The 21204-nt window shown below is 34.2% G+C and overlaps 4 protein-coding genes and 1 pseudogene across 4 annotated transcripts in view; 2 read left to right on the top strand and 3 right to left on the bottom strand.

The window, feature by feature from the left end:
- Window positions 1-1203: 1203 nt before the first annotated feature.
- Window positions 1204-2682, bottom strand: LOC102579282 (probable receptor-like protein kinase At5g39020). Its single transcript, XM_015307263.1, has one exon. The coding sequence runs from the start codon at window positions 2593-2595 to the stop codon at window positions 1441-1443; it is 1155 nt and encodes a 384-aa protein (XP_015162749.1). The 5' UTR covers window positions 2596-2682; the 3' UTR covers window positions 1204-1440.
- Window positions 2683-2934: 252 nt separating this feature from the next.
- LOC107060002 (uncharacterized) lies at window positions 2935-3684 on the bottom strand. Its single transcript, XM_015307229.1, has one exon. It carries the CDS (start codon window positions 3682-3684, stop codon window positions 2935-2937), a length of 750 nt encoding a protein of 249 aa, XP_015162715.1.
- Window positions 3685-4399: 715 nt separating this feature from the next.
- LOC102584905 (probable receptor-like protein kinase At1g67000) lies at window positions 4400-8286 on the bottom strand (annotated as a pseudogene).
- Window positions 8287-14031: 5745 nt separating this feature from the next.
- Window positions 14032-18752, top strand: LOC102584584 (probable protein phosphatase 2C 15). The gene is made up of 9 exons (XM_006344095.2): window positions 14032-14129; window positions 14835-15739; window positions 16272-16443; window positions 16541-16694; window positions 16771-16834; window positions 16906-17013; window positions 17181-17306; window positions 17391-17623; window positions 17934-18752. Exons 2-9 carry the CDS (start codon window positions 15527-15529, stop codon window positions 18151-18153), a joined length of 1290 nt encoding a protein of 429 aa, XP_006344157.1. The 5' UTR covers window positions 14032-14129; window positions 14835-15526; the 3' UTR covers window positions 18154-18752.
- A 414-nt stretch (window positions 18753-19166) lies between these two features.
- LOC102578953 (probable receptor-like protein kinase At1g67000) overlaps window positions 19167-21204 on the top strand; it is a 12256-nt gene continuing 10218 nt past the window's right edge. Inside the window, exons 1-3 of the mRNA XM_006344246.2 lie at window positions 19167-20084; window positions 20173-20208; window positions 20412-21202. Of these exons, the coding sequence (XP_006344308.2) occupies window positions 19331-20084; window positions 20173-20208; window positions 20412-21202 (1581 nt within the window). The 5' untranslated portion in view covers window positions 19167-19330. The remainder of the gene's footprint in view (window positions 20085-20172; window positions 20209-20411; window positions 21203-21204) is intronic.

The following is a 21204-nucleotide window of genomic DNA, read 5'->3' as shown; positions in this document are numbered from 1 at the left end:
AAAAAAAAAAAAAAACCAACTCAATGTTTGGTATCTGTATTGGAGCTGGATAAAACTTGAATGCACGTAAAAAACTATCACATTAAAAGGTAAAACTCTCTCTAATAAAAGCAATTTCATGCTAAAACTCAAACTCGAAACGTCTAATTAAAGTATAATTTATGGAGAGGTTGGACTTGTGATGTATACTTTGGTTTTTATTGGATGTCCACTTGCTTTTTAAGTCTTATTCCTTATAATTTAACGTAATAATCTTTTAACATTCCTTTGGTCCCATGACATTCACTTTTTCATGTCCTACTTGCTTCTTAAGGCTTCAAACTACAACCACAATTATGAAAATAAAATTCCAAACATCACTTTCTTTTTGCTCAATTTATTGAATAAAAATCTACTTTTTTTTGTTTCAAAAAAGTATTGCTTTAACTTATTTCACGTCCAATAAAGTTTATATATAATAAATAGAATATATAAGTTACTAAGTTGAAGTAGTCACTTGGTTTAGAGACAATGAAGGATTTTGCTTACGCTTAATTAGATGATCCATCTCAATAGGGGTTCGATTCTCCTTAGACACATATCAAAAAGCTTACGCGGGATATGTTATTGTTATTTGTTTGTTTGTATAATTTACTAAAATACCCTTATTTATTAGATGTTTCTTAAGAATTGAACGCCTATTAAGAAGTAGTTCTTCAATACAATGGTATAGTTGAAAACAATTATTATTTCTTATTTTAAATTTCTAAAACGACAATCCTTTTAGGTTATTTTTTCTTGCTAAAGGATGAAGGAGTTTTTTTATTTATTTAGAAAATATGTTTTGTTTTTTAAAAAAAAGGATATATTTCAGAAAATATTTTCAATCATACAAATAACCACAATTATATTTCCATTTTGTTCTAAACTTATTTTATTTTTTAAAAATAAAATAAAATCTGATTTTATTAGGAAGCACATCGCAAAAGGTGTCAAAATCCATAAAATGCTAGAGAGACAAGAATTGAACTTAGAGACTTAATTTTCTTCACTATACACTGAAATTCCAAGAACATTTTCGTAATTTTGTACACCTTTTTGACTTACGTGGCATCCAAGTATCTCTCACGCGCTTTAATAGCGTGGAGTCACTGAGTGTGCCACATAGGCCAAAAGGTGCACAAAATTATATATAAAATGAGTTCAGGGAGGTAATAGGACCTTAGTTTAGTTAAGGCGTGTCTCTGGAATTTCGATCATAGTCTAGACGGTTCTTATGCCTTGTCCCTATACAAAATAAGTAGTTCTTGTGCACATTCAATGTCTCATACAATCTGAAAACCACTATGAAAGAGGTACCTGATAACACTTTTCGTTTGACAGAACCTATATAGTATGCTCTGATGCCAATGTTCAATAAAACACACAACAAAGAAATGAAGTCACACCCCACTTGTGGGACTATACTGGGTACGTTGTTGTTGTCAGTTCTATTATTGATGAATCTGCCTCTGATCTTGAGGGAGAATATAGATAAGGCTTGGGAGGCATTTGCAAAGAGTCTAGTTTCCCTTCTAACATTTCCACAACCTTGCTCATCGATGGTCGATTTGCGGGATCAGTCTGTATGCACCACAAACTTGCTATCACCATCTTTCTTGCACATTCATTCTCCTCTTCATTCATTATCCCGATTAGTTGAAGCTCTTCGTCTAGTTCAATTCGTCGATAGAGCCAATGTGGAAAGTAGATTTCACTCGTACGATCAACTCCAACATCAACATTTTTTCTTCCTCCAACCATCTCTAGGACCATCATTCCATAGCTATAGACGTCAGACTTGTGAGAGACACCTCCCAAGTTTCTACAAACAATTTCTGGAGCAATATAACCGATAGTCCCTCGTGGACCTAACATTGACACAATACTCTCCTGTTTCATGCACAATTTGGCAAGACCAAAATCAGAGATTTTAGGACAAAAGTTGTCATCAAGTAGGATATTATGAGGCTTTATATCAAAATGCAAAATACGAGTGGTACAACCACGATGCAAGTACTCCAATCCTCGAGCAATGCCTAGTGCAATTTTGTACAAGATTGGCCAACCTAATTGGCGAACACTGTCGGATCTTTCCTCATAGATAAACTTTTCAAGAGACCCATTTGGCATGAACTCATATACAAGAGCTCTTTTGTGACCCTCAAAACAAAATCCCACAAGGCTCACAATGTTGACATGTGATGTTCTGCTAATACTTGCCACTTCGTTAATGAAATCTTCACCACTGCCTTTTAGTTCATTCAGGACCTTTACTGCTACTTCATTCCCGTTACGCAAACTTCCTCTGTATACATTACCAAATCCTCCATGGCCTAGTTTGTTTCTGACGCGACCGGTGATTCTTTTGATGTCTGTATAATTGTATCTGTTTGGACTGTATGATCCGTAGTTCTTTAAGAATTCTTCAACTCTTTGGTGATCCTGAGCATTAGATTCCCAAAACCTGATGAGGTATTTGTACCACAACTTTTTTTCTCTGAAGCAAAAGAGTAGTAAAACCAACAGGCCAACAGTAGTACAAACTTGCACCTGTGGGAAAAAAAATGAAATCATGACCCATCAGAGAAAAAAATTTCCCTCAGCTCCACATCCATAAATTTTGTGTACCGAAAACTATTTAATTCTTTTCTTTCTGTTTCTTTATCACTAGAGAAAGGTTTTGAGCTAATACAAAATGATGAGAATTTAAATGATATGCATGAATATTCTGTAATAAGAATACATGGCAGCAATTAAACATATTTTACTACCTGTTCCCACAATCAGCCCCACCATATTTCTTCCAGTTGTTTCTTTTCTTTGATCTGTAGTACTTGTAGGTGTTTTTGCATCTACAGAAGGGGGCAATAATATGAAATATATTATTTATGCGGCATGAAACAAGAAAGGGACTTAAGAAGCATGAACTTGACCTTGAATGTATAGATTATTTTGGAGATGTCTACCTTTGTGACAAGAAAATTTGTTGGTTTTATCAGTTTGGCATTGACCTCCACCATCATGACATTCATTACATTCATCAGACAGTTTCCATTCTGCTAGAAATTCAGGACCTAACACGTCGAACAAATCACCATGACTTGAGTGAATTGGCAATCTGATAAGTGAACAGTTGGTAGGAAGATTGTCTGCTCCTTTGGAAAGGTTGTAGTATATGTTAAAGCCTTCACAGCCATTGTATATATTATAACCAACAAAATGATTGTTCTTCTTGTGTGTAATGTTACGGGCATTATAACTGGTACTGATGCATTTGAAGAAGCTATGAATATTAACCATATGGAAAGACATAAAATGAGAGTTTGGAAGGGAGAAATTTTTGTTAAAAGCCTGGCAATTGTGTTGCATCAACGTTGTTTGAAGCTTCGGGTCCCTAAGCCAAACTGATGAATTATGCATGTCTAAAGCATAGTACCATTCTCCTCCAGGAACTAGTTGGATTCTTGGATATGGTTTAGCATCACAACCAGACATGGACATCATTCCACAATCAGGTTGTGTGGAAAGAGAGAAAGGAAAGCTCAGGTCTGTAAAATCTCCACATGAAAATGACTTTGGACAAGTTGAAACATTTCTGCCCTTTGCCTGAACTAAGATAAGAAGAAGAGATAGAAGAAAGCTTACAAATGAAGTGATAGCCATATTAAATATCTCAAGAAGAGGAAGACTAGATTATGAACTCATTTTTCATTACACTTACATTTTAAAGCATAGTTGATTTGGAAAATTTGTGAGAAAAGTATATTAGGTGCTGTGAAGGAAAACTCAAAGAAACTACATCTTGGTGTAAACACTTGGAAGTCTTGCATCAATATCTAGACTTAGTCGACTTTTTTGTGAGTTTCATATATCAACTTTCCATTATGCCTTTTACCTACCTAAACTATATATCACTCTCTTTGTATAAAAACAAACCACGATGTTGAGTTTGCCAAATATTATTCATACTTGACAACAGGCGTGTGTTGGCCAATTCAACATTGAAGGTATGTTTTAATACAGAGGGAGTGATAGTTTAGGTAGGTAAAAGCAAACAATGGATAGTTGAGATATGAAACTCGCGAAAAGGTGAAAAGAGTTAATGGTCAAAAACACACATATAAAGAAGTCTATTCTAACATTCTTGGAAGTGGAAAAGTCTCAGAATTGTATTTAGATATTTCCGAAGAATTCTGTCAACATCTAAAGGAATTTTCTCCCTCTACTTATGCATCCTTTTCTCTTTTTTCTCCGTTTGGTCACAATCGTTTTCTAAGTAGGACACTATATACAATTCTATTCTAGCATTTTTAGACATAAAATGCTAGAGAAACAAAAATTGAACTTGAGACTAAATTTTCTTCACTATACACTGAGATTCCAAGAACATTTTGCTTCATAGTCTTTATATACAAAATTAGTAGTTCTTGTGCACATTTAATGTCTCATAGAATCTCAAAATAGGTATCTGAGAACACTTTTCATTTGACAGAACCAATATAGTAAGCTCTGATGTCAATGCTGAATAAAACACTCAACTAAGAGATGAAGAAGAAATCAGAAAGAATTGTAACAAAATTGTTGACATTCTTGGGAATGATGGACGAATTAATCGTTTTCGTTCCATGGCATACAGAGTCTATCGAAAAAAACTCACTACCCCACAAAAGTACAAAAGTAGAGATGAGGTCTGCGTACACTTTACCCTTCTCACGCCACACTTGTGGGACTATACTGGGTATTTTTTTCCTAATTGTTGTTGTTGTTGTCAGTTCTATTATTGATGAATCTACCTCTGATCTTGAGGGAGAATATAGGTAAGGCTTGGGAGGCATTTGCAAAGAGTCTAGTTTCCCTTCTAACATTTCCACAACCTTGCTCATCGATGGTCGATTTGCAGGATCAGTCTGTATGCACCACAAACTTGCTATCACCATCTTTCTTGCACATTCGTTCTCCTCTTCATTCATTATCCCGATTAGTTGAAGCTCTTCGTCTAGTTCAATTCGTCAATAGAGCCAATGTGGGAAGTAGATTTCACTTGTACGATCAACTCCAACATCAACATTCTTTCTTCCTCCAACCATCTCTAGGACCATCATTCCATAGCTATAAACGTCAGACTTGTGAGAGACACCTCCCAAGTTTCTGCAAACAACTTCTGGAGCAATATAGCCTATAGTACCTCGTGGACCTAACATTGACACGATACTCTCCTTTTTTATGCATAGTTTGGCAAGACCAAAGTCGGAGATCTTTGGACAAAAATCCTCATCAAGTAGGATATTATGAGGCTTTATATCAAAATGCAAAATCCGAGTGTTACAACCACGGTGCAAGTACTCCAATCCTCGAGCAATGCCTAATGCAATTTCATACAATATTGGCCAGCCTAATTGGCGAACACTGTCGGATCTTTCCTCATAGATAAACTTTTCAAGAGACCCATTTGGCATGAACTCATATAAAAGAGCTCTTTTGTGACCCTCAAAACAAAATCCCACAAGGCTCACGATGTTAACATGTGATGTCCTGCTAATACTTGCAACCTCATTAATGAAATCTTCACCATTGCCTTTTAGTTCATTCAGGACCTTCACTGCCACTTGACTCCCGTTACGCAAATTTCCTCTGTATACATTACCAAATCCTCCTTGGCCTAGTTTGTTTTTGAAGTGATTGGTGATTCGCTTGATGTCTGTATAGCTGTATCTTTTTGGAGCATATGACCCAGAGTTCTTCAGAAATGCTTCAATATTTCGGTGATCCTCAGCTATAGATTCCCAAAACCTGAGATTTTTGTCCCAGAAAATCTTTTTTCTCAAGCAGAAGAGCAAAATCACGACTCCGATGCAAGAGAAAACTGCAAATGTGGGGGAAAAAGGAAAGTCATGCACCGGAAAGAGCCTGGTTTTGAGGCAACACAACAATTACAACATTTGCAAGGCAATAGGAGATTTTGTGCAAGTCTAATTACAGATAACAGACATGTACCTGTGCCTAGTATCAGTCCCAAATTTCTTTTTGCTTCTGCAAATACACAGAAATGAAAGATTAATAAGTCACAATAAGAGTGAAAGCAACTCACTTCCGTTCACGTTGACATATTAAACATCTTGGAATGAACCAACCAACACACATCTAAATCCTTTCCAAAAATGAAACCAGACATACACAAGCAACTGACAGGTTTCTTATATCCAATACCTCTGCAGCAAAAGAAGTTGTTTTCGATGTCACTTTCGCATCGCCCTTCTCTATGAAGATAGTTGGAATAATTAACGACAATTCCAATCTAATGTGAAACTAGGAGTCAACAGATCAAACAAATCAGTAGAATTTGGTTCTGAAGGTGAAGGATGAATTTGCAGGAAGATCACTAGCTTGAATACTATGGCTTTGATTAATTCTTTGTTTATGACACTAAAAGCTAAAGGCATGACAACTCGAGTAGTTCTTATAACTTTGAAAATAACGATCAATCAGCATACTTTATTTGTGTATTTGAAAGTACAAAGTAATATTGTTGTAGACTCAAAATAGAACATGAGGTGGGAAAAGATAACTTGTGGTTCCACTCTTCCACAACGAAACTCTTTTGGACAAGATTTACTCTCTAATTGAACTAAGTTAAAGATAAGCCGATGAAACATAGAGAACATAGCAGAAAAGGCGGCTGCAGTCAGTAGTCTAACTCTAAATTTCAACAAGTAAGATACAGAAAATACTGCTGGCATAACCACAGGGTTAACAGGACAAGAGTTCAAACCCTGAAATGCATGGTAATTAATCAGAACAAGACACCATTCATCAGAGAAGTAATTAGCTGCTACGAGAATATTAACTTGGCAGCACAGGGAAATCTCCGTACCTCAATTGGTTGGATACATAAAGTTTCACCTTGTTGGTGTTCGATTCCCTATCTTGTAATCCCTTCCACCATTTCCCCTTCCCCTACCACCAATTTTTATATTTATCTTTTTTTTTAAAAGTTGGCTGCGCAAAATTTTGTGGTTAACAATAATCCAAATGCTTAATGCAGCAGTATCTTGATGTCTAGATCATCAAACGATACTTTTTTGTGCGCTTGGTAATCACAAGAAAAGAACCTAAAGCACGGTGCCTAATCATAAGATAAGGTTCTGCATAATTATACTGGAAAATTAACTACTAGATAGGGGCTTACTGGTAGGTGGGCAATTCCAAGCATGAGGCCTGTCAGTGCAGAAACATTCGAATTTATAATCGATAACATCAAATCCGCAATGTCCTCCACTTTCTGCACATTCACTGCAATTACTAGCAGTCCATTTCAATCTAAACCCCCTTCTCAAAAGCACCAGATAGTCAACATCTCGATTACTTCCCTCATCTCCAAGCATTATTTCTACTGGTGCCATTACATGTTTTTCACACACTTGTAATGCAGACTCAAAGCTCTCATCCTCAGCAAACATTGCAAGACCCCAATCATTCCCATTTTCTCCACCACAACCAAAACCAATCATGTGCTTCGAAAGATTCTCAGATATCGATCCATTACACTTTGACAGCAAGTAAATTCTTGATACCTCAACAAACTTAAAAGGGCGATGATCGAGTGACACGTCCTTGATATCAGAAACACAACCATTAAGAGAGAATGACGACTTTTTAATGATTTAGTGGGTCGAATTAAATGGGTCAGATCATTAAATGGTTTAAATGGATATATATTTGGTTCTTAAAATTTTGGTTAAAAAAAAAAAGTCTGTGTCAGAAAATTTTAGTGAAAAAAATAATTAAATATGTTGAGTGATTTTCTGTGCAAAGAAGGCATAGTTGAGTGACTTTTGAGTTGAGAATGAAAGTTGAGTGACTTTTTGTGAAAAGAGTTGATAGTTGAATGACCATCAAAGTTGTTAACTCTAGTATTATTCGAAAATGAATAATATCCTTGTCTATTAAACTTTTGAATTTTTATCTAGCATTACTTACACGTTGTGAAAGAAAAAAATTGTTTTTTTCTATTTGACTTCTTGGAAAGCTCCAACTCGAAGGTAATTTTAAACTATAATAAAAAGTTGAATGGTAATTTTTTTACATTTTCTTCCAAGAATGAAATTTATCCGCTTGTCATTGGAAGTATATGTTAATTATTAGTACGAGACGATTTGTTATCTATATGATATATTTGATTAATTTAAATTTGTGTCACCTATAGACGGATTCACTAAAAGAGAAAATGTTTCCTTTTAGAAATTCTTTCATTTCCAAAGTTTATATCTAAAATCTCATATCAAAAATACAAAAGACAAATTTTGTTATTCCACACGTCTCTTTATATAAAATAATCTCCTAAACAAAGATCTTAGATTCTCTTAAAGCAATATACAATTTTTGTCGTAAACACGTTATTAATCATCCATACGATCAATTCAGTTGTATCAACAACAACATACCCAGTGTAATCCCACAAGTGGGTCTAGGAAGGGTGGATGTAGGCAGACCTGAACCTACTTTTCTGAGGTAAGAGGTTGTTTCAAATAGACCCTCAGCTCAAAGAAACGTTTTCATAGCAGGATTCCAAGAAAAATATGACAACAAATAACAAGATATAAGGCAATGAAGCAACAGATAGTAATACACATTAAAGAATAAGAAACTACGCGACTACTAAATAATACTACTAATAAGGATTAAATCAGCTGTATCATGTCGCCTAAATCATCAAGTTATATTTTTTGGGTGCTTGTAATCACATGAAAAGAACCTAAAGCACGGAGCACAATCATAGGATAAGGTGCTATGGAAATTTGACTTATCCTTAGAAGCTATAAGGATATTTCCTTGGCTACACTCTGTTGTAAACACATTATTAATCATCCATAGCAATATCCATTCGATTAATTCAGCTGTATCTTGACTAAATCATCAAGCTATCACACGAAGAAACCGTAAAGCACGGTACCTAGCATATCATAAGGTGCTGAATAATTATACTGGAAAATTAACTGGTAGATAAGGTGATAGGGGCTTACTGGAAGGTTTGCAATTCAATGCATGAGGCCTGTCAGTGCAGAAACATTCGAATTGATAATTGATAGCATCAAATCCGCAATGTCCTCTACTTTCTGCACATTCACTGCAATTAGCAGCACTCCATTTCAATCTAAACCCCCTTCTCAAAAGCACTAGATAGTCAACATCCCGATTACTTCCCTCATCTCCAAGCATTTCTACAGGTGCCATTACATGTTTTTCACACACTTGTAATGCAGACTCAAAGCTTTCATCCTCAGCAAACATTGCAAGACCCCAATCATTCCCATTTTCTCCACCACAACCAAAACCAATCCTGTGCTTCAAAAGATCCTCGGATATCGATCCATTACACTTTGACAACAAGTAAATTCTTGATTCCTTAACAAACTTAAAAGGGCGATGATCGAGTGACACGTTCTTGATATCAGAAACACAACCATTGCTTGTAGTAATGTTAAAGACTGAATTTTTAAACTGAAAAATATCATCTCGGTATGAAATATCTTCAACTCATTTCCAGTAATATGTACAACAGGAAACCCTTGTTCACTACAATTTAGCCCAAATCCAGGGTACCCACAATAAGATTCTTGAACATCTTCAATATAAAATGGAAAGCTTATTCTTGGACCATATCTACAATTTACTGGTTTATTACATACTACAAACTGTGGATCAACAGCACAACATTTATCTATTTGCAGAATGAAACAGAAAACACAAATGTTTAATGATACTATCAAGATATACCTTTTTTCTTGGTTCATCTGTAATCTTGAAAACAGCTGAAAATATACAAAATAAACAAGTAGATAATGAAAAATATAGTAAAAAGAGAAGAGGGGTTTCTTGGATTTTACCTTTTTTACCTTCTTGTTAGCAAAAAGTTGACTTCATTTGGTCTACATATTCTCTACAACTCTGTATCTACCTCATTTATTAGAAAATTGAATTTTCAAGGCTTTTTTATTATTTTTGACAAACATAGCCCCCATAACTTGCGTGCATCTTCTTTAATTTCATGGGATAACTGTTACCTCTCATTCGCAACAAGTACTAGATAACTCTATCGGGGTCAAGTTTTTAACGAAGAAGTTGTAATTATTGACCAACAAACTCTTTGACTAAGCTTGAAATTGTAATAAAAATGTATGCTTTTGAGACATAGTCCATATTTACACAGGATAAAGAAAATGAAGAAGAAATCACCAAGGGAGGAGGGTGTTGTTCTTTTATATTATTTTTTATCTCTTTTCACATACTTGTGAGCTACATAAAATAGGTACTTGTCTAATATCAAGATGACTTCACTTGGTATCACATTCTATTGACTTTCTGAGTTAATCTCTTAAATGGTCACTCAAAAAGTTGATTCCATCCCACAACCAGGGGTGGAGGCGCGGAGCTAGAAAGCTACCTTACCTATAAGTTTGGCTAAACTCAATAGTTTTAGTCCAATTGTCACGTGGCGCCTTCCTGAGATGTCTTGGAAGGGTGACATGAGGCAAAGTAACCGACTTGGGTGTGATTACTTTCTTCCAACCATATAGTCCCCTCTGTATGCTAGACTAGACTGTCAGTGACAACGTCAAAATCATAATATATTAATTTAGAATCGAATGAAAATTTTCTTATATTAAAGAGAAACAATTGCAAGAAAGCCAACATGGTGCTGAGGAGAGGAAACACCAATGCATTGGTTGCTGAAATTCTTGATTATATTCCGCTTTATTGTCCTAAAATTCAGAATTCATAAAGTACAAATCATGATATCTCTTCTTTTTTTTTTTTTTGATAAATGAGCTTGTCTCGAGTTTTAGGTACGAATTCAAATTAGTCAGACTAATGAATTTCGATGCTCAATGGTTACCTAACAACTTTATAGTGGACTGGATCATTTATTTAGATAATGGACAGTGGAACAAACAGGCCCAGACATGTAGGGCCCAAATGTACATCTTTAACAGCCTGTTAAAAAGTTATTGGAATTAACAAAAGGCAGAAGTGGAAATATATGTCACAGTGTTACTAATAGTTATGAAAAAAAAAAAAGAATATTTTTTGATAGATGTAAGAGAAATTAATTTCCTCCCTAGATGTTGAACTGTGTGATTATCTTTGATATCATATTAAAGTGTGTGACTATCTCATCTAAAAGCTTAAGCTGTTAGGAAAGACATATTTTTATTATTTAATTATATTCTCAACAAAAAAGTTCATACTACTATATATTTCTTAGTGATATTACCATACAAGACGTTATCGCCAGAGTATATTTGTGTTTTACAAATGTTGCAACAAATGCAATGATAATGGTACATTACTCAGTTCCTTCCTTTCTATCCAGAAGATCGGTAAAATATAACACAAAAAATCAGCACATGAAGTCTTCAATTTGGAAGATCGTTTTCTTCCATTTAAGTTGTAAATAATTATTGAAGATTGTTTTCTCGATAGTGCATCATACAAACATCATACATTGCTAAATAATGGACTAAAATTTAAGGGTATAGAAACTAGGTAGATGTCAATTTTGTTATATAAATGTTTCTATGTACTAAAGCACTTGAAATCACACAAATCACCAAGTTGAGTAACAACATCAATTGTCTAGGTCAAAATCATCTCAAGTCACTTTCAATAGAAAAAAAAAATTTATTATATTTTTTCCAACTAATTAAAATCCACTCACATGTTTTTTTCCCTCTTCATTAATGCATTGAAAAGTAAATGCTTGTTACATCAACTTATTTTTGTGACTTGACATCTTAGAATTCTTGTTCAATTTCAAAGTACTTAACATAATTTTGGAAAAGTTATTTGTAATATTTGAACATGAGTATCTTTCAAAATGGAAAGTAAACTGTAAAGCGCTCCATATAAAAAATAATTCTATTTTCATAGCTAATTAGGCAAAACACCTAATTTTGTTTTTTGCATTTATTATTTTGATGTCTGGAATTCACTATAAGCCTGATTAATTTGAATTTACATCAAATCCATTAAAGCGGGAAATGCCCCTTTAACATGATAATTTTTTTATTTCATTCATAGTTTTCCATTTAATCTTGTATTAAAATTTCCTATGTGCTTTGCTTCTTTTCCAAGCATATAAAAGGGGAATAGCTCTAAAATCATTGAAGGAGAAAAAAAAAACTACATGAACTTATTTTAATGTTGAAAAAGTTTTAGGCAAAGTCCTTCCACTTGAAGAAAATATATTGAGTATACTTTAAAAAGTATTTACATGTATTATTATTCAATGATAACTTATAATTCCTATAATGAGTAGCAAATAATAGGTTTTAATTTTCAATTGGATAAATACCAATTGGAAGCCATAATTATTTCATTATTAGTTAAAGTAAACTTCCTTTTAAGTATTAAAGTACACTCAATATTTGTTATCATATCAAGAATTATTGTGAGATGAATATATACATATTTTTTTCAATCACTCGGTTCAAATCTTAGAAAGCATTTTTTATACCACGCTAATTCGAATTAATCAAACTAGAATTTCTTTTATATGTTTATAAAATAAATTTTTTCCAATTCGACGTTCGGTATCTGCATTGAAGTTCGATTAAATATGAATTCACGTCAAGAAGTCCCACATTAATTGAAAGGTAAAGCTCTCTCTAACAAAAATAATTTCATACTAAAACTCAAACTCGAGACGTCTAATTAAGAACGAACCAATACTCATAAAAGTATAAGTTATGGAGAGGTTGTGACTTGTGATGTATACTTAAGTTTTTATTGGATGTCCACTTGCTTTAAGTCTTATTCCTTAGAATTTAACCTAATAATCTTTTAACATTCCTTTGGTCCTATGGCATTCACTTTTTCATATCGTACTTGCTTCTTAAGGCTTCAAACTACAACCACAATTATGAAAAAAAATTAATCAACATCACTTTCTTTTTGCTCAATTTATTGATTGTTTAAAAAAAGTATCGATTTAACCTATTTCACGTCCAATAAAATTGATAATTGATATGAAGCTTACACGGAGTATGTTATTGTTATTTGTTTGTTTGTATAATTTACCTTTATTTATTAAATGTTTCTTAAGAATTGAACGCTATTAGAAGTAGTTCTTCAATACAATGATATAGTTGGGAACAATTATTATTTCTTTTTTTGAATTTCTAAAACGACAATCATTTTAGAATATTTTTTCTTGCTAAAAAGGATGAAGGAGTTTTTTTAATTTAGGAAATATGTTTTTTTTAAATGGTTATATTTCAGAAAATATTTTTCAATCATACAAATAACCACAATTATATTTCCATTTTGTTCTAAACTTATTTTATTTTTTAAAAATAAAAGCACATGGCAAAAGGTGTCAAAATCCTTTTGCTCGTGTCTGATGTTTCATATCACATGCCTTTTACCAATAGTTTACCTTATTCTATTTCTTTTAATCTGATATTTCGTACTCGCTTAAAATCAAATATATATAAATAACTAATATTTTCATTATGAAATTGTAAAATAATCACCTATTACATAATTTCAAGACATTTAAATAAGGTTTCACATGTAAAAAGTGGCTACCCCACATTATTACTATATTAAAAACATTTTACAAAAATTACGACTTTGATTCAAGAAATTTCAAAACATAACATAAAGTTCCACATGTGAAAAGTGGCTAATCCATGCTATTATACTATATTAAAAACACTAATGTATCAAGGACGATTCGGTTTTAAGGTTCGATCTGCTAGCTTTTGCCATTAGTTTCTGCCTTTCATTGATTAGTCCATAAATATGTCTTAAAATCTTGCTTTTCCTAAGGACAAATGACAAAATATGTCGTTGAATTCTTCAAAATGAATTTAGTTTTACCCTCTATTACGTTTTTTGTTAAAAAATAATCTATCATTACTAAAATAGTTGAAAAATACACTTATTATAAAGTTTAAATCTTGAATTTGTCACGTTACATAAATAAAGCTTATATCTGTAACAGGAAGTCGGTAAAACGAACAGAAAATACACGCAAAAAAAAGTTCATAGTACCTCAGAGTGTCAGCTCTTTCACTTTCCATTGTCTTTCTTCAACAAAAAAAAGGGTCAGTGTTTTTTGAAAAAAGATTATATTTTTGTGTAATTTATTTGTTAATTACTCTTAAAAGATTATATCTTTGTTTAATTTGATAGCATTTGTTTATTCATGTGAGATTTATGTGTATAATATTCAAGAATGTTTGTTTATTTTGAGGAAAAAAAAATACTTTTTTAAGTAATGGGTATTTGATGGTTGATTTATTACAGTTCATATCTTGTCAGCAATCCGCGTTTTTTTGTTTCTTTTTTTAGTTTTTTGTATTAAAGTTGTTAACTTGGAGTGAAATTCTTTGTCTCTGCAGTCACTATCAGATCTGCATTTTGGTTTTGTTTGTGGGGGAAAACATAGTACGTTAAAAAAACATTGTCTTTACAAGGTAATATCCAAGTGTTTTGGTGTGTGTGTGTGTGGTGGAATTTGGGCTATTTTAAAACAGGAGTTTAATGGAATGAAATTGTTTGGAGATTCTTGAAGTTTTGGTGTGATGGGATTTGGGGATCAAGTTTTGAGCTTTGGGAGAGTGCTTATTTGGGAATGAAAATGTTAAGGGGTTCTTGAAGTTTCATGTTGTTTATGTGTTTGTTTTGGTGTTTTTGTTGTGTGTGATTGGATTTGGGGATACAGTTTGAAACTTCGGGAGGGTTCTTATTTGGGAATGAAATTGTTTGGAGGTTCTTGAAGTTTTATGTTGTTTATGTATTTATTGTAGGTGTTTTTGTGATTGAATTCGGGGATCAAGTTTGGAACTTTGGGAGAGTTCTTGGTAGTGGAAGTGTTAGGAGCTCTGTGAAGTTTCATGTTGTTTATGCATTTGTTCTAGGTGTTTTTGTGGTTTAATTGGGGGATCAAGTTTGAAACTTTGGGAGAGTTCTTCTTAGGGAATGAAATTGTTTGGAGGTTCTTGAAGTTTCATGTTGTTTGTGTGTTTGATCTGGTGACTTTGATGTGTGTGATTGGATTTGGGGATCAAGTTTGAAACTTTGGGAGAGTTATTAATTGGGAATGTTGTGTATGTACTTGTTCTAGGTGTTTTTGTGGTTGAATTTGGGGATCAAGTTCGAAACTTCAGGAATGAAATTGTTTGGAAGTTCTTGAAGTTTCATGTTGTTTATATGGTGTATGATTGGATTTGGGGTTCAAGTTTGAAGATTTGGGAATAATGAGGTTGTCAGAGGGTAAATGTTTGTTGGATCGAATAGACTCATTAAGAGCTCTATTCTTGACAATTGTGGAGCTCTTCTGATGAGCTGAGATGTGAAAAAATAGAAGTGATCTCAGGATTAAAAGAAAAGAAGAACGTGGGAGGTTCATATTCTCCGGATACAACTATAACAAGGTATAAGTTTTCAACGTCGTGGTGGAATTAGGGAGATTTAACTTGGAATAGTTTGTAGGTCGAAAATGGGGTCAAGAGAAGAGAGGCATAGATTGAATCATGATCTTGTGCCATTAGCAGCACTGATAAGCAGAGAATTGCGGAATGAAAAAATGGAGAAGCCAACTGTAAGATATGGATGTGCAGCTCAGTCTAAGAAAGGTGAGGATTATTATCTGATGACGACAGATTGCCAGAGAGTTCAAGGCAATCCTTCATCCACCTTCTCTGTGTTTGCGGTATGTATTTCTCCATTTTTTTTACATCAAACTCCATCTTTCACCACATTAGTTGGGGTCGATATGTGAATTTTTGTATCAATTTCACTCAGTTTCAGGTTCATTGCACCCTGATACATTTATCCATTTCTCCATCTTTCTACTAGACAAACTTGTCGTCTTAATCAATCGATTACATGTAAAATTTCCAGTCTTTCTTACATTGGTTCCATACACCTATTAATCCAGTCTGATGTCACCCATTCTAGCTATAGGCCATTTACAATCATCATTTGGATTTATTCAGTAGAATTGTTTTTTAAAGTTGGACTAGTGACTGAAGGTTGATGGTCTTGTCATTGTATTTGTTTTGTATGTTCCATAGTGTTTCCATTTTATTCAAGCTTGTTAAGTATTGATATGGTTCAATATTACGTTTGGGACCAAAATTGTGTGCTGGTCGAATTTTATTAGAGGTTCAGCTGATATGATGGTCCCTGCAGCTAGATTCTTCAGTTGATTAATTTTCCATTGCAATTCTTCTTTCCGTCAGATCTTTGATGGACATAATGGGACAGCAGCAGCAGTGTTCTCAAGGGATCATTTACTAAATCATGTTTTGGGTGCTATTCCTTGTGGACTCGGAAGGGATGAGTGGCTTCATGCTTTGCCTCGTGCACTAGTTGCAGGGTTTGTGAAAACTGACAAGGAGTTCCAGAGTAAAGGCATGAAATTTGTGCTTCTGCATTTCACTTTCTAGTTGTTATTTTCATTTTATGCTTCAATAGTGCTAATTTTATATGACTTCATTTGTCACTGCAGGACAAACATCTGGAACTACAGCTACATTTGTGATAGTTGATAGATGGACTGTGACAGTTGCGTCTGTTGGAGATTCACGCTGCATTTTGGATACTCAGGGTGGTGCTGTTTCAGAATTAACTGTAGATCATAGGCTTGAAGAAAATGTGGAGGAGTAAGTGTCCATCTTCTAAATCTTTCCATCAGGTGTGTTGAGAAGAAAATGTTCATCATCTCTTAATTAATTGCAGAAGGGAGCGTGTCACATCAAGTGGAGGCGAAGTAGGAAGACTTAGTATATTTGGTGGTACTGAGGTGTGTTGTAAATTTGCATCTCCGATATCATATCACGGGTGTGAAATAAAACTTTCATTTTCCATCTGCAGATCGGTCCTCTTCGCTGTTGGCCAGGAGGTTTATGCCTTTCAAGATCAATCGGAGATATGGATGTAGGGGAATTCATTGTTCCAATACCATTTGTCAAACAAGTGAAAGTAATACCTTGCTTTTCTTTTCTGTTCTTACTCTCTTTTAAACCATCTTAAGATTTACCCTCCTACCAAATCCCGGTGTACTCTTTTCTGTTCTATATCTGATGTCTTGTGTACAGACAAGTAAATTCATGAATGGATCACGCTCTTACCTTTTCAACATTGTGAAGCTATCAGCTGTAGGTGGAAGGCTAATTATTGCATCTGATGGAGTTTGGGATGCCATATCATCGGACATGGCTGCCAAGTCTTGTCGTGGCTTGCCTGCTGAGCTTGCTGCTAGACAAGTTGTGAAGGTAGTGGAACTCACATGAATCTTTGCATCTATAACAAGTGTTTAGGATGATATCTTTAACTCATTTATGTCATTGATTGTCTAGGAAGCTTTGAGGACACGAGGGTTGAAGGATGACACAACATGCATAGTTGTTGACATAATACCTCCTGATAACACTGTACAGCCTGCAACTCCGCCCAAGAAGTATAACAAGCTCCGATCTCTTTTCTTCAGAAGAAAGTCGCATAAATCTGCTGCTAAACTATCGAAAAAGCTGTCAGCTGTAGGCATTGTAGAGGAACTGTTTGAAGAAGGCTCAGCAATTCTTGCTGAAAGGTCATAATTCTCTTGAACTTTGAAGCCTTCTTGCTTTAGTTTAATACTTCATGAAACTTTTTGTTTCTGTTGATTTTGAATTGAATAAATTAGACAAGATTGATTGTTAAATACCATAACTATTAAACCATATTGTTACGTTGATAAGCGTTGAGATTTAGCCTAAATGTGGTCTCCTTACATAGATACGAGGTGGTTGTAATGTTTCCCTCTACCTGGATCTCCATATTCTTGACTTTTTTTTTCTCAATATTCTATGAATTTTTCCAAGAAGAAGAGTTTGATCATTGTGCTATTATGTGGATTGCAGATTGGGGAGTGAGGATTCAAATGGTCCATCAATGTCCGATCTCTTCATCTGTGCTGTTTGCCAGGTCGACCTTGCTGCAAGTGAAGGCATATCAGTACATGCTGGTTCAATTTTCTCGACAAGCTCAAAGCCTTGGCAAGGTCCATTTCTATGTGCTGACTGTTGTAATAAGAAGGATGCCATGGAAGGAAAACAACCAAGTGGGGTTAAAGTCACTTAACTCGTGCATCGTTGCCAAGTGTGTCTACAATTTTGTTATAGTAATTCTTTCTGATATCTGCCTCATATCTTAGTTAATTAAAAAGTGATTTATTGAACATTGGCATCAGAGCATACTATATGTCAGCCAATAATGTAAATAGGTTCTATCAAATGAAGAAGTGTGATAGTAGTTATGAGATTAATCTAAAAGATTAAATTTGCACTAGAACTACTTATTTTGTACTTGAAGATGGTGAAGGAAAATGTGCTGAAATGTCAGTTGATTCTGAAGCTAGTTTAGTCAATGAGTACACAATTGTTGCCTCTGTATGTCATCATTTCACAGAGTTTCTAATCTGTATCTACATTAGCTCTCTGAGAAATTTCAAAGTCTACTAACAACCTTGACCTCAAATATCATATTTTGAAACCTGCAGTGTAAGACTGACTGGAGAACTGCGTGTACTAGGAGTAGTTCGGATTGTAATAATATTAATAATGTTGTTCACTCTTTATATCAGTTGATTCTTCATTCTTGACTATTGTATTTTCTTGTTGTTGTTCCTGCTTGTTGCTACGTCATCTTTTTCATCCGTGTTTGAGTGGAGGGTCTATGGAAAACAATCTATCTACCTTCTCAAGGTAGGGACAAGGTCTGAGTTTGTTGTTGTTGTAATAATGACAAAAAGGGATTTAATTTAACAATTAAGTTAATATCTACTCAACCTTTTCTTGAGGTATTTTCTTTTTCTTTTAGCAAGAGAGAATTCCACATGTCTTGGTCTTTTTTCTTTTGTTTGCTTCTTCATATCTTGAATTCTTCAAATGCAACACTAGTGTCGGTCGGTATCCAAAATAGTATAATAAGATCAATTATTGGGAGGAGTTCATAGGCACTCGGTATTTAAACCAAATCAATAGATGCACACCATGTATTTGTTTGGACATAAATTTTACATAACTGAATAGATACAAGATTTTAGCTACATTTGATTGTGACCCAATGGAGAAAGAAAAATTAATTTTGAATAAAATTTTTTAGCTTCCCACCAATTCACAATTAATGCATAGACTTTTCCAATCCCAAGTCTTTGCAGTACAGTTCTTAGTCTTCTGCTTTTTTGGAAAATCAAGAATTGTTTCAGATCTTAATATTTTAGTTTAAATAAATCCAGTTATATGTTTTGCTGCTATTGATGTTTGTTTGTACAAAAGGGTTCATCATGGATATGTTCTCTTGTTTTTTCGTCTTCGTTTTGTTTCACTTTTGGTGCTTTGATTCAGCTCAAGGACAGAACACATCCTACCCAAACTGCACTGAAGAATTCCAGTGTGGGAACTTAAGAAATTTGAGTTTTCCTTTCTACAAATCCACTGAACTTGATTGTGGATTGTCCAAAGTTTATTGTGATGTTAGTCCAAATCCTATTATTGAATTAGAAGGGGTGAAATATCAAGCTCTTGAAAAAAATGATGTTTTTATCACACTTAAGGACTCTAGTCTTGGAGAACTTTTGAAGAAGAACAGTTGTGAGACTTTTGATAAAAATTTCTCGATCGCTATTTCTCCTTCAATAACATATAGATTTGATCCCTTACTCACTTTGTTCAAATGCAACAGAAGCCAAAAGAGTATAAATGAAGAATTTTTCAATTCCAGCAGTTATCAAAGTTACAATGTCTGTGATAGTTTCATATTATACTATAACATTTCCATCCATTTTTATCAAGAATCTATTCCTAGTAGCTGTTCATTTATTCAGTTGCCTTTGACATCAAATTCAGAAGCAAAAACAAATGGAAGTGACTTATTTCATCTGTTAACAGATGAAGTTGTACTAGGATTGATTGTGTCTGATGATTGTAATCGGTGTCATTATACAGGAGGCATGTGTCAAACTGATAATACTACTAACAACTTTCATTGTTCTAATACCAATACCAACAATGGTAAGGAGAAGCTTTTTTCATGGTTCACATTAAAGGATTTAGTTCTCTTTTCCCTTGGTTTAACTTAAATTTGCATTGTTTACTATAGTTGCAGGAAATAGAAAACTGGAAGTGATTGTCACAGGTATTACCTACAAATATGTTGTTCTCCATCACAAGATTTTTGCCTTTATAGGTTTATTTCTTCAATAATAATGATAAAAAAGCTTAATACTTTTATCCCTTGTGCTCTTTCCAAATCTTTCTTTTGTAAATAACACTTGTACTAGTTGAATTACCCTAATAACAGACTATCTTCTTAGTGAATGACTTCAATTTTTTTCACAGTGGCAGTTTTCTTGAGCTGTTGTGCTGGAATCTTGATTTTGCTCTTCTGCTTTAGAAAAAGAACTTTCTGGTACAAGTGCCTCATGTTTTGGGAATCTAAAACTGAGGATCACCGAAATATTGAAGCATTTCTGAAGAACAATGGGTCATATGCTCCAAAGAGATACACCTATTCAGAGGTCAAAGAGATGACCACTCGGTTCAAAAACAAATTAGGCCAAGGAGGATATGGTAATGTATACAGAGGAAGTTTGCAGAATGGGAAACACGCGGCAGTGAAGGTTCTGAATGAGCTAAAAGGAAGTGGTGAAGAATTCATTAACGAGGTGGCGAGTATTAGCAGGACATCACATGTTAACATCATGAGCCTTGTGGGATTTTGCTTTGAGGGTCGCAAAAGAGCTCTAATTTATGAATTCATGCCAAATGGATCACTTGAGAAGTTTATATATGAGGAAAGATCCGACAGAGTTCGCCAATTGGATTGGCCAATACTGTACCAAATTGCACTAGGCATTGCTCGAGGATTGGAGTACTTGCATCGTGGTTGTACCACTCGGATTTTGCATTTTGATATAAAGCCTCATAATATCCTGCTTGATGAAGATTTTTGTCCTAAGATCTCTGACTTTGGACTAGCCAAACTGTGCATGAAAAAGGAGAGCATTGTGTCAATGTTAGGTGCACGAGGGACTATCGGTTATATTGCTCCAGAAATTGTTTGCAGAAACTTGGGAGGTGTCTCTCACAAGTCTGACGTCTATAGCTATGGAATGATGGTCCTAGAGATGGT

This window comes from Solanum tuberosum, unplaced genomic scaffold (assembly GCF_000226075.1).
Source record: "Solanum tuberosum cultivar DM 1-3 516 R44 unplaced genomic scaffold, SolTub_3.0 scf00051, whole genome shotgun sequence".
NCBI classification, from domain to species: Eukaryota; Viridiplantae; Streptophyta; class Magnoliopsida; order Solanales; family Solanaceae; genus Solanum; species Solanum tuberosum.
The sequence above is the reverse complement of the archived record's forward strand: the minus strand, read 5'-3'. Positions and strand labels throughout refer to the sequence as shown.